This window comes from Salmo salar, chromosome ssa07 (genome assembly GCF_905237065.1).
Source record: "Salmo salar chromosome ssa07, Ssal_v3.1, whole genome shotgun sequence".
Taxonomy (NCBI): domain Eukaryota; kingdom Metazoa; phylum Chordata; class Actinopteri; order Salmoniformes; family Salmonidae; genus Salmo; species Salmo salar.
In genome coordinates, this window is record NC_059448.1 from 35,196,562 (window position 1) to 35,209,583 (window position 13,022).

The 13,022-nt window shown below is 41.5% G+C and overlaps 1 protein-coding gene across 1 annotated transcript in view; it reads right to left on the reverse strand.

Annotated features, from left to right (window-relative positions):
* The window catches only part of LOC106609108 (chemokine-like protein TAFA-5), a 157,073-nt gene that overhangs the window by 20,247 nt on the left and 123,804 nt on the right, over positions 1-13,022 (reverse strand). Inside the window, exon 3 of the mRNA XM_045721889.1 lies at positions 3,285-3,412. Coding sequence (XP_045577845.1) covers positions 3,285-3,412 — 128 coding nt within the window. The remainder of the gene's footprint in view (positions 1-3,284; positions 3,413-13,022) is intronic.

Genomic DNA, 13,022 nt, shown 5'->3' on the forward strand with positions numbered 1-13,022 from the left:
CATGGGTGTAACAAATGTAGCCTCTTACAAGGCATACCTCAAAATATGTTAATGACGCAGAAACAACAATACCATTCATCCACTAATGGTCAAAAGGTTTTTCGTGATCCAAAAATAAGGTCCACTGTAAACCCCAAGGCATTTTTAACTCAAATACTTCTAGTAAGTAGTACTCCAAGTCAATGAAATTACTACTTAAGTGGTTTATGTGGAACTGACTCAAAACTAAATGAAAATTCACACAACTACATTTTTTAAAGATATGATAACAAATGAACTTTTTTACCAGCGTGCTTTAATGTAGGTAGATTTTGTTGGAATTGTTTTTAATATTTGTGTTTTATCATGCACACTGAGTGATTGATTGATTGAGTGATTAAATGTAGTGCTACACAAAGATAAATAATTGTTTTCTAAACGAATCCAGTCATTGAACTTTTGCACCCTTTACTGAAATGGTTGTTCCAGTTTAAATGGCTTAGGTAGCTTCCTCCAACTGTTTTTAACCCTGGCAGTCATTATGAATACAAATTTTAGCTGTCGGATAGCCTTAACACTGTGTAGATTCCAATAGAAATGACAAATCTATTTGCAAGCCAACATAATGTGATTTACAGTTAGTGTTGCAAAATTCTGGTAAATTTTCCAGAAATCCTGGTTGGAAGATTACTGTTTATTGAATTTTGCAACCCTACTTGCAGGCCTGATGTGACCTGTAAACTATGACTTTTTCAGGCGACTGTATAAGGCCTTATGATATATGTAATTGATTATATTTGCCAAATAACTCACTTGGCAAAGGCCACAGGAATGAAAATGAACAAATTCTGTGACGCGCATGCACGTGACTTCGCTGTTCGTTATTTTTCTTCTGGGATGAATACCTATTGCCCGGTTGTAAAATTATCGCAATTTTACGTAAAAAAATACCCTAAAGGATTGATTGTAAAAATCGTTCGACATGTTTCAACAAACGGTAATGGAACTTTTGAACATTTCATCTATGGATTTGCGTCCACGCCACATGGCATTGTAAAGTGTTCTGGATGGGTCAACAAAACGGACGTATTTGGACATAAATGATGGACTTTGCAGAACAAATGAACATTTCTTGTGGAATTGGGTGCCCTTCCGAGTGCATTCTGCCGAAGATCAGCAAAGGTAAGAAAATATTTCGAACATATTTTTAGAGATTTGTCGACGCCGTGGTTGTAGGCTAACTGTATAGCTTAGCATTGAAGGCTAAGTTCTGTACTCAGAATATTGAACAATGTGCTTTTTCCGTAAAGTTATTTTGAAATCTGACAAAGTGGTTGCATAAAGGAGTAGATTATCTCTAATTCTTTAAATAATTGTTATAAATTTTGTCAACGTTTATGAGTTCTTCTGTAAATGAATGTGCCTATTCACCGGGGGTTAGGGGGAGAAAACATTTTCTGAACGTCACGCGCCAATGTAAAAATTGGGTGTTTGGATATAAATATGAACTTGATCGAACAAAAAATGCATGTATTGTCTAACATGATGTCCTAGGAGTGTCATCTGATGAAGATTGTCAAAGGTTAGTGCTTAATTTTAGCTGTATATCTGGTTTTGTGACGGCTATCAGTGCTTGGAAAATTGCTTTTGTTTTTGCTAATGTGCTATCTTAAAATAATCGAATGTTTTGCTTTCACCGTAAAGCCTTTTTGAAATCGGACAATGTGATTGGATTAACGAGTAGAGTATCTTTAAAATGCCGTATAATACTTGAATTTTAATTTTGAGATACATTTTTTTTTAATTTCGCGCCGTGCTATCTCACTGGTTGTTGGCCAACCAATCCATTTAACGGGATTTTATCTCGAAGGGGTCCTCAATTAAGGTAATTTACTGTTAAACCAAAGTTTCATTGGAATTGACTGTGTAATTGACCAGTTACGCCTAAAATCACCCAGAGAGCATTGCGATTTACGGCAATTTACTGGAAATAATTAATACAGTACATTGCTGTTAGTTGTATAATTCTGTAAAAACAACAATATTTTTTTAACATTGCTGCATTAGAAAGAAAAAAAACATTGCGCCTGTAATATGGGTCATATCTTTTGAACAGTTTGGGCTAGAAACAAGCTGTTTTCTCTGTAGTAATGGTGCAAACATAATGGTTATGAATATGCTTGTTTATTCACTATGGCACTGAGAGGCTGTGGTACAGCAAAGCCTAATCATTACAATAATTATTTTATATATATATATATATATATATATATAGTGTGTGTATATATACACACACACTGTATATATAATAATTATTGTTTTTTTTACTAAAATAGTCAGCATGAGGTTGGAGCGTGAAACTGAACATTTTAGTCTACAGTTGGCAGAGCTATTACTGTAAATATATACAGTATGAGTAATTTTTACAAGAGGCTTCCAAAAACCGTTAACCGTATTTTTCAGCATTTTACCCATAATGCAGTGCAATCTAGAGCATTAATTCTATAAAACACATTTAAGGTATTTTACTGTAATTTTACAGTGTTTTACTGTTGAAATTACATAAAAAAAGTCTTACAGTGTGTGCGTGATTGAAGCGAGGGAGGGAGGCTGCTTTTTCTCCCCAAAATACCTGCCGTGAAGACTCCATCTGCTCCAGTCATTAGCTTTAAGAGGGAACCTTAATTCAAACTAATTGCAAGCGATGAACAGGTAAACAAACCACTGTGTTGTTGGGGAGAAGTAGGAGGGAGAGTAGAAGCATTTTAAGTACGTTTGCTTAGGTGTACGTGGATGGGGTTGGATTCATTAATATGAGCGTTCTGCTGTTTGCTGCCAGCTAGTGTAGCTAATTCTTGGAAGGAACTGTGGAACTGTCGGGATCTAAACTGACTTGGGAGCTAAGTCATGGCTTGTGGTGTAGTGAGTGTGGTGTAGTGTAGTGTAGTGTGGTGTAGTGAGTGAGTGAGTGAGTGAGTGAGTGAGTGAGTGAGTGAGTGAGTGAGTGAGTGAGTGAGTGAGTGAGTGAGTGAGTGAGTGAGTGAGTGAGTGAGTGAGTGAGTGAGTGAGTGAGTGAGTGAGTGAGTGAGTGAGTGAGTGAGTGAGTGAGTGAGTGAGAGTGAGTGAATGAGAAAGGGTTCACACTGGGTTGAGGCTACACATTGGTGGTTGATGGAATTAGAATGACTACAATTTACATACCTATTCAAGTTAACATTCTGGTCATTCTAATTCCAAGGAGTTACCCCCACAATGTGCTTTCAAACATAGTGAGAAAGAATATACATTCTGTGAATAAAACTCACCGTAGTGGTTTTGACTCTGCCTCCTGGTTGTGTACAAGTCCATCCAGATTTATTGATTAACAGGTCACAGCCCTCATCTTCCAAACATGGGACCATCTCACACCACTGTTTCGTCCGGACGATACTCGCTGTGACGTGAGGGAGGGAGGAGAGATGGAGAGATGGAGAGAGATAGAGAGAGGAGGATAGAAAGGGAGAAATAGAGAGACATGGTTAACCACATTCGGAAGGGTCAAAACACAGTCTCAGTGTTTAAAACAATAAGCAGGTATTTATATTATTTTCAGATGCTATTTTGGTTCTTTAAACTCAATTGATTGAGGCAATAAAAATAGTATCCTTCTGGATATATGGCAAGATCATATTAACTACTAAATATACTGCTCAAAAAAATAAAGGCAACACTTAAACAACACAATGTAACTCCAAGTCAATCACACTTCTGTGAAATCAAACTGTCCACTTAGGAAGCAACACTGATTGACAAATTTCACATGCTGTTGTGCAAATGGAATAGACAACAGGTGGAAATTATAGGCAATTAGCAAGACACCCCCAAAAAAGGAGTGGTTCTGCAGATGGTGACCACAGACCACTTCTCAGTTCCTATGCTTCCTGGCTGATGTTTTGGTCACTTTTGAATGCTGGCGGTGCTTTCACTCTAGTAGTAGCATGAGACGGAGTCTAGACAATGCAAGGCAATGCTAGACCTCATGTGGCTGGAGTGTGTCAGCAGTTCCTGCAAGAGGAAGGCATTGATGCTATGGACTGGCCCGCCCGTTCCCCAGACCTGAATCCAATTGAGCACATCTGGGACATCATGTCTCGCTCCATCCACCAACGCCACGTTGCACCATAGACTGTCCAGGAGTTGGCGGATGCTTAAGTCCAGGTCTGGGAGGAGATCCCTCAGGAGACCATCCGCCACCTCATCAGGAGCATGCCCAGGCATTGTAGGGATGTCATACAGGCACATGGAGGCCACACACACTGCTGAGTCTCATTTTGACTTGTTTTAAGGACATTACATCAAAGTTGGATCAGCCTGTAGTGTGGTTTTCCACTTTAATTTTGAGTGTGACTCCAAATCCAGACCTCCATGGGTTGATAAATTGGATTTCCATTGATTCTTTTTGTGTGATTTTGTTGTCAGCACATTCAACTATGTAAAGAAAAAAGTATTTAATAAGATTATTTCTTTCATTCAGATCTAGGATGTGTTGTTTAAGTGTTCCCTATATTTTTTTGAGCAGTGTAGTTAGCACACAGAGCCAGAGTACTATCAAATATTCTGCGTTACTGAAATCCGCCTGACTCGCTCACCCTACAGATGTAGGATCTTAATTTTATCACCCTGTTACAGGATAACTTTCCTGCAGTGTATTTGAGGTTAAAAAAGGTTTCTGAAGTTTGTAATTACAACGTTAAAATATCAGACCTGATTTTCACTTACGACAAATTTATCAACCCCTATAAACATTTCCATAAATTATAATCCACATAATGATTAACATTTCCTGTTGCTGCAGGAATATTTTCCTACTTTAGGAAACTGGCTCAAATTAAGATCTGTTGAATCTGTACATCCAAAATAGTATCATTGATTAGCCACAGAAAGTGGCGCTTTTCTACATCAGCCTTGTCTAGGGTTGTCAGAGTTTGTGATGACGCACTTCTGAAACGTGTTCATGGGCAGAATCCTTATCCAGCTTGACTGTGGACTAATCAACGGATAGAGTATGGACTAATAATAAACACTTCTTCTGAAACCAACCAAATTATCTTTCTAATCACAGAGCGTTGTATTTGAGGTAGGCTCTTTGGCGTAGGGACTTATCATATACAGAAGGACACACTATTCCCACACCTGCACACCTTCAGACAAATGGCACCCTCAACTGGCCTTCAGAGAGAGAAAGAGTTAGGGAGAGTGAAAGAGGGAGATAGACATCTATAGAGAGAGAGATTTATTTTCCATCTGTAAATGAGATCGTGAAGCAATGGGAGACGAGCGAAACGCAGAGGGTGAATTGTTACAATGAAATATATTGCCATATTCTGTCATGACACCTATGATATTCAGATCTAGTAATACACCATACGCAATAAAGATACATATGTTTTGATCCATACACAGCAAATGGGACAGTGTTATCTAGTGTTGATTTTTCAGTTGAACATTTCTAGTGTTGATTCAAATGTTAAATGAACACTCAGTGGTATAAAATAACCTCAGTATTGGCGTTAATAACCTGTTAATAACCAGTGTTGAGTGTGAGAGTGTGATTGTGTCAGTTTTACTCTGTGGAGAGTAAAACATTCCCATTGTTGGATTCTAGCTTGAAATACACTTATTCATGTTACCATACTAGAACTTATTGATTACTTTACATGTATAATGAATGTATATATTGGGGTCAATGGAGGGTGATAAATCAATGAGATTTTAGTCTCCGACTAAAATTATAGTGTAGAAATGTTATGCTCTTAGTGTAACCTTTATTTAACTAGGCAAGTCAGTTAAGAACAAATTCTTATTTACAAGGACAACCTACTCCTTCCTCCCCCGTTGGGGAATTGAACCCCGGTACCTGCGCACAACACGGGGATTCTTTAGCTAAATAGCCCAGTACTGTGTAGCCTACTCCCGACCGTCATGTTGTACAGTGCCATAATTTCCGTTCCATCCTAATGGAAACCCAGAGGGTTTTTTGTTTTTCTTGGAATATAAACACCATAATATTAATCAAATTAATCCCAAACTCTAAAAGTAATTGGAAAGGTAGATACAAATTATTTGTGACATTGTGGTTACAATAAAGAATGTAAACAAGATGTTGTGTTTTTATTTACAGTAGTGATGGACAGCTGGTGACATTTTGAAAACAGGTTTTGAAACACTTGTAGCCCGATTAGCAGGACAATAGACTCTTTATAGCCCGGCTACTGTAGGTGTGAACATCCTATGTGAACATCCCCCTACCTGCAATGTATTCGATGTTTAAGTACTCTGAAGTGTTACATTTCTAACTCAAAACAGGAGTACAGTATTTCTTCATCAACAACTTTATGCTTTCGTTAATAAAATAACTAGAAAAAAAGACATTCAAAATGCAGATGGTTATTTAAACTACATTTTAGTTGCACTTCCACCCAGCTCCACGACCATGGGTAAAAAAAACCTTGCTGAGATGATCAATGTATTTGTTGCGTTGTAGTATTGTCAATTTCTCTAGCCAAAACGTCTTGATGGCCTCAAAAGTTTGGACACACCTACTCATTCCAGGGTTTTTCTTAATTCTTTGCTATTTTCTACATTGTAGAATACATCGCAACTATGAAATAACACATATAGAATCAGTTAAGAACAAATTCTTATTTACAAAGACAGCCTAATTCTTCCTCCCCGTCAGGGAATTGAAGCCTGGTCTCCTGTGTTCCCGCACGACATTGGGATTATTTAGCTAAATAGCCCAGTACTGTGTAGCCTACTCCCAACCATCACGTTGTACAGCGCCATATTTTCCGTTCCATCCTAATGGAAACCAAGAGGGTTTTTCCTTTTTCTTGTAATAGAAAACCATAATATTAACCAAATTAACTAAGCAACATTTCTTAAAATCATTCCCATATACTATGTTCTTACAATATTTTTGTTCAATTCACTAGTACAGCCACTATTGAAGGCTATCAAATGCTTCTCAAAGATGCCCTCTGGTTGTCAAACTAGCACTAACTAGCATTAATGGTACCAGTGGTTGGCACTTAAATAATGTGCTATACAATTCTGCGGCACCAGCAAGCTGTGCTGCTGTATGCTGCAACTTTTAAAGGACAAACCACTGTATGCTCAAAAAGCTTATTTCTCTCAAATGTTGTGCACAAATTTGATTATATCCCTGTTAGTGAGCATTTCTCCTTTGCCAAGATAATCCATCCAAGAAGCTGATTAAATAGCATGATCAATACACAGGCGCACCTTGTGCTGGGGACAAAAAGGGGGGGGGGGGGGCTTAGGAGTACTTTTTCTGTAAAGCCCTTTTTTGGGGCCCACCCATGGTGCCCACCCATGGCAGCACCTCTGCCAAGTCATGTAATTTCCTTATATGAACTGTAACTCAGTAAAGAAAATGAAATTGTTGCATGTTGCATTTATATTTTTGTTCAGTATATAATTAAAATATTACCCTATTCCTCTATGGCAAAGATATGTCTCCCCTTTCATCTGTGTCTGGTGTTAGCTAGTTGCTTGCTAGCTAGGTCATCAGCCAGCATGGAACAAAAGGGGGGGAGGGTGGTTCAAAACTCTGACGCAGTTGTCAAGTGAACATATCCGTCAGTGCTGCTGTGAAGAGCATCACAAGAGACATGCCAAACAGGGGATATATATATATGAGAGAGAATTGCAATTTCAATGTTGCTTATCACAAAATTTGCTTGAGATGATTTTACTGCAACACTGCATCCAAGTTGCTTGACATAGGCTTTTCAAAAAGCTGTCAGTCAAGGCGAGCTCATAAATATAAGCTCCGTGCCCACTCAGCATGTATTTTGAAACATCCTGGTAGTTAGTCATGAGAGAAAAAGTACTTTTCAGAATGAATGTTCATGACCTTTATCACTGTCAGTGTTGCTTTAACACTGGAGAATTTGCTGCGTGCCTATAACTTACAGAGGTCACCTTGAATATATATTAGAATCTAGCATAGATCATAGAAGCAGTTCCCTCCTATTCATGAGACTTGATTAAATAAATGTACTCTAAAAAAATATGTTCTGTGAAGCTTTACAATGATTAAACATTTCAAAAACGCTCATGATTCTCATTGCCACATTCTGCAATCGATTTAATAAATGTTTTACTTCTGAAATGTTCCTTTGTAATAAGCTAATTGTATCAACACAAACAACACTTGAACACAACTCAACAATCAACTCAAGAGTGTCGTAACACAACACGCCTTCAGACAAGAGGCCTAATCAGTCCTAATGTTGGATCTAATAGAGAAATGTAGAGCAACAGTAATCAAGGCTCAATGGGATCTGCTTTAGGCCTGTTTTCACATTGCATTGTGTCACTTTCGCTCCCTGTGCTGTGGTTGTTCACACAATGACCACACAAGAGCAATCAATTATGCTACCGAAAGGTCCCAGTTCAAGCCATCACTCTGGTTGTAATTCCGAGGGTGTCCACAAGATGGAAGCAGTGTGCTTGCAAAGTTTCAGACGGAAAACTTGAAGTATTATTTATTTATTAATTTCACCTTTATTTAACCAGGTAGGCAAGTTGAGAACAAGTTGTCATTTACAATTGCGACCTGGCGAAGATAAAGCAAAGCAGTTTGACACATACAACAACACAGACTTACACATGAAGTAAAACAAACATACAGTCAATAATACAGTAGAAAAATAAGTCTATGTACAATGTGAGCAAATGAGGTGAGATAAGGGAAGTAAAGGCAAAAAAAGGCCATGATGGTGAAGTACATACAATATAGCAAGTAAAACACTGGAATGGTAGATTTGCAGTGGAAGAAAGTGCAAAGTAGAAATAGAAATAATGGGGTGCAAAGGAGCAAAATAAATAAATAAATAAATACAGTAGGGGAAGAGGTAGTTGTTTGGGCTAAATTATAGATGGGCTATGTACAGGTGCAGTAATCTGTGAGCTGCTCTGACAGCTGGTGCTTAAAGCTAGTGAGGGAGATAAGTGTTTCCAGTTTCAGAGATTTTTGTAGATCGTTCCAGTCATTGGCAGCAGAGAACTGGAAGGAGAGGCGGCCGAAGGAGGAATTGGCTTTGGGGGTGACCAGTGAGATATACCTGCTGGAGCGCGTGCTACAGGTTGGTGCTGCTATGGTGACCAGCGAGCTGAGATAAGGGGGGACTTTACCTAGCAGGGTCTTGTAGATGACCTGGAGCCAGTGGGTTTGGCGACGAGTATGAAGCGAGGGCCAGCCAATGAGAGCGTACAGGTCGCAGTGGTGGGTAGTATATGGGGCTTTGGTGACAAAACGGATGGCACTGTGATAGACTGCATCCAATTTATTGAGTAGGGTATTGGAGGCTATTTCGTAAATGACATCGCCGAAATCGAGGATCGGTAGGATGGTCAGTTTTACGAGGGTATGTTTGGCAGCATGAGTGAAGGATGCTTTGTTGCGAAATAGGAAGCCAGTTCTAGATTTAACTTTGGATTGGAGATGTTTGATGTGAGTCTGGAAGGAGAGTTTACAGTCTAACCAGACACCTAGGTATATGTAGTTGTCCACATATTGTCCACATACATTCTTAACGATGGCGGTTAAGATATTATTTAGGACCTTGAGCGTGGCTGAGGTGCAGCCATGACCAGCTCTGAAAGCAGATTGCATAGCGGAGAAGGTGCGGTGGGATTCGAAATGGTCGGTAATCTGTTTGTTGACTTGGCTTTCGAAGACCTTAGAACGGCAGGGTAGGATAGATATTGGTCTGTAGCAGTTTGGGCCAAGAGTGTCCCCCCTTTGAAGAGGGGGATGACCGCAGCTGCTTTCCAATCTTTGGGAATCTCACACGACACGAAAGAGAGGTTGAACAGGCTAGTAATAGGGGTTGCAACAATTTCGGCAATAATTTTAGAAAGAAAGGGTCCAGATTGTCTAGCCCGTCTGATTTGTAGGGGTCCAGATTTTGCAGCTCTTTCAGAACATCAGCTGACTGGATTTGGGAGAAGGAGAAATGTGGAAGGCTTGGGCGAGTTGCTGTGGGGGGTGCAGTGCTGTTGACCGGGGTAGGGGTAACCAGATAGAAAGCATGGCCAGCCATAGAAAAATTCTTATTTAAATTCTCAATTATAGTGGATTTGTCGGTGGTGACAAAGTTTCCTATCCTCAGTGCAGTGGGCAGCTGAGAAGAGGTGCTCTTATTTCTGCTTGAAAAAGCTAGCCTTGGCTTTTCTAACTGCCTGTGTATATTGGTTTCTAACATCCCTGAAAAGCTGCATATCACGGGGGCTGTTCGATGCTAATGCAGAACGCCACAGGATGTTTTTGTGTTGGTTAAGGGCAGTCAGGTCTGGAGAGAACCAAGGGCTATATCTGTTCCTGGTTCTAAATTTATTGAATGGGGCATGCTTATTTAAGATGGAGAGGAAGGCATTTAAAAAAAATAACCAGACATTCTCTACTGACGGGATGAGGTCAATATCCTTCCAGGATACCCGGGCCAGGTCGATTAGAAAGGCCTGCTCGCGGAAGTGTTTCAGGGAGCGTTTGACAGTGATGAGTGGAGGTCATTTGACCGCTGACCCATTACGGATGCAGGCAATGAGGCAGTGATCGCTGAGATCTTGTTTGAAAACAGCAGAGGTGTATTTAGAGGGCAAGTTGGTTAGGATGATATCTATGAGGGTGCCCGTGTTTACAGCTTTGGGGTGGTACCTGGTTGGTTCATTGATCATTTGTGTGAGATTGAGGGCATCAAGCTTAGATTGTAGGATGGCTGGGGTGTTAAGCATGTCCCAGTTTAGGTCACCTAGCAGCACGAGCTCTGAAGATAGTTGGGGAGCAATCAGTTCGTTTGGTCGTTTACAGCTGGGGGCAGAGGGTGGTCTATAGCAGGCGGCAACGGTGAGAGACTTGTTTTTAGAGAGGTGGATTTTTAAAAGTAGAAGTTCAAATTGTTTGGGTACAGACCTGGAAAGAAGACCAGAACTCTGCAGGCTCTCTCTGCAGTAGATTGCAACACCGCCCCCTTTGGCCGTTCTATCTTGTCTGAAAATGTTGTAGTTAGGGATGAAGATTTCAGAGTTTTTGATGGTCTTCCTATGCCAGGATTCAGACACGGCTAGGACATCCGGGTTGGCAGAGTGTGCTAAAGCAGTGAATAAAACAAACTTAGGGAAGAGGCTTCTAATGTTAACATGCATGAAACCAAGGCTATTATGGTTACAGAAGTCATCAAAAGAGAGCGCCTGGGGAATAGGAGTGGAGCTAGGCACTGCAGAGCCTGGATTCACCTCTACATTGCCAGAGGAACAGAGGAGGAGTAGGAAAGGGTACGGCTAAAAGCTATGAGAATTGGTCGTCTAGGACGTCCGAAATAGAGAGTAAAAGGAGCAGGTTTCTGGGGGCGATAAAATGGCTTCAAGGTATAATGTACAGACAAAGGTATGGTAGGATGTGAATACAGTGGAGGTAAACCTAGGCATTGAGTGATGATGAGAGAGATATTGTCTCTAGAAACATCATTGAAAACAGGTGATGTCATCGCATGTGGGTGGTGGAACTGACAGGTTGGATAAGGTATAATGAGCAGAGCTAGAGGCTCTACAGTGAAATAAGCCAATAAACACTAACCAGAACAGCAATGGACAAGGCATATTGACATTAAGGAGAGGCATGCTTAGTCAAGTGATCATAAGGGTCCAGTGAGTAGTAAGGTTGGTTGGGGTCATGGCGATTCAGACAGCTAGACGGGCCATGGGTAACAAGCTGGCAGAAGATCCTATCTGCTGCCTTTGATACTGTGAACCATCAGATCCTCCTCTCCACCCTCTCCGAGTTGGGCATCTCCGGCGCGGCCCACGCTTGGATTGCGTCCTACCTGACAGGTCGCTCCTACCAGGTGGCGTGGCGAGAATCTGTCTCCGCACCATGCACTCTCACCACTGGTGTCCCCCAGGGCTCTGTTCTAGGCCCTCTCCTATTCTCGCTATACACCAAGTCACTTGGCTCTGTCATATCCTCACATGGTCTCTCCTATCATTGCTATGCAGACGACACACAATTAATCTTCTCCTTTCCCCTTCTGATAACCAGGCGGTGAATCGCATCTCTGCATGTCTGTCAGACATATCAGTGTGGATGACGGATCACCAGCTCAAGCTGAACCTCGGCAAGACGGAGCTGCTCTTCCTCCCGGGGAAGGACTGCCCGTTCCATGATCTCGCCATCACGGTTGACAACTCCCTTGTGTCCTCCTCCCAGAGTGCTAAGAACCTTGGCGTGATCCTGGACAACACCCTGTCGTTCTCCACTAACATCAAGGCGGTGACCCGATCCTGTAGGTTCATGCTCTACAACATTCGCAGAGTACGACCCTGCCTCACACAGGAAGCGGCGCAGGTCCTAATCCAGGCACTTGTCATCTCCCGTCTGGATTACTGCAACTCGCTGTTGGCTGGGCTCCCTGCCTGTGCCATTAAACCCCTACAACTCATCCAGAACGCCGCAGCCCGTCTGGTGTTCAACCTTCCCAAGTTCTCTCACGTCACCCCGCTCCTCCGCTCTCTCCACTGGCTTCCAGTTGAAGCTCGCATCCGCTACAAGACCATGGTGATTGCCTACGGAGCTGTGAAGGGAACGGCACCTCCATACCTTCAGGCTCTGATCAGGCCCTACACCCAAACAAGGGCACTGCGTTCATCCACCACTGGCCTGCTGGCCCCCCTACCTCTGAGGAAGCACAGTTCCCGCTCAGCCCAGTCAAAACTGTTCGCTGCTCTGGCACCCCAATGGTGGAACAAGCTCCCTCACGACACCAGGACAGCGGAGTCAATCACCACCTTCCGGAGACACCTGAAACCCCACCTCTTTAAGGAATACCTAGGATAGGATAAAGTAATCCTTCTAACCCCCCCCCTTAAAATATTTAGATGCACTATTGTAAAGTGGTTGTTCCACTGGATATCATAAGGTGAATGCACCATTTTGTAAGTCGCTCTGGATAAGAGCGTCTGCTAAATGACTTAAATGT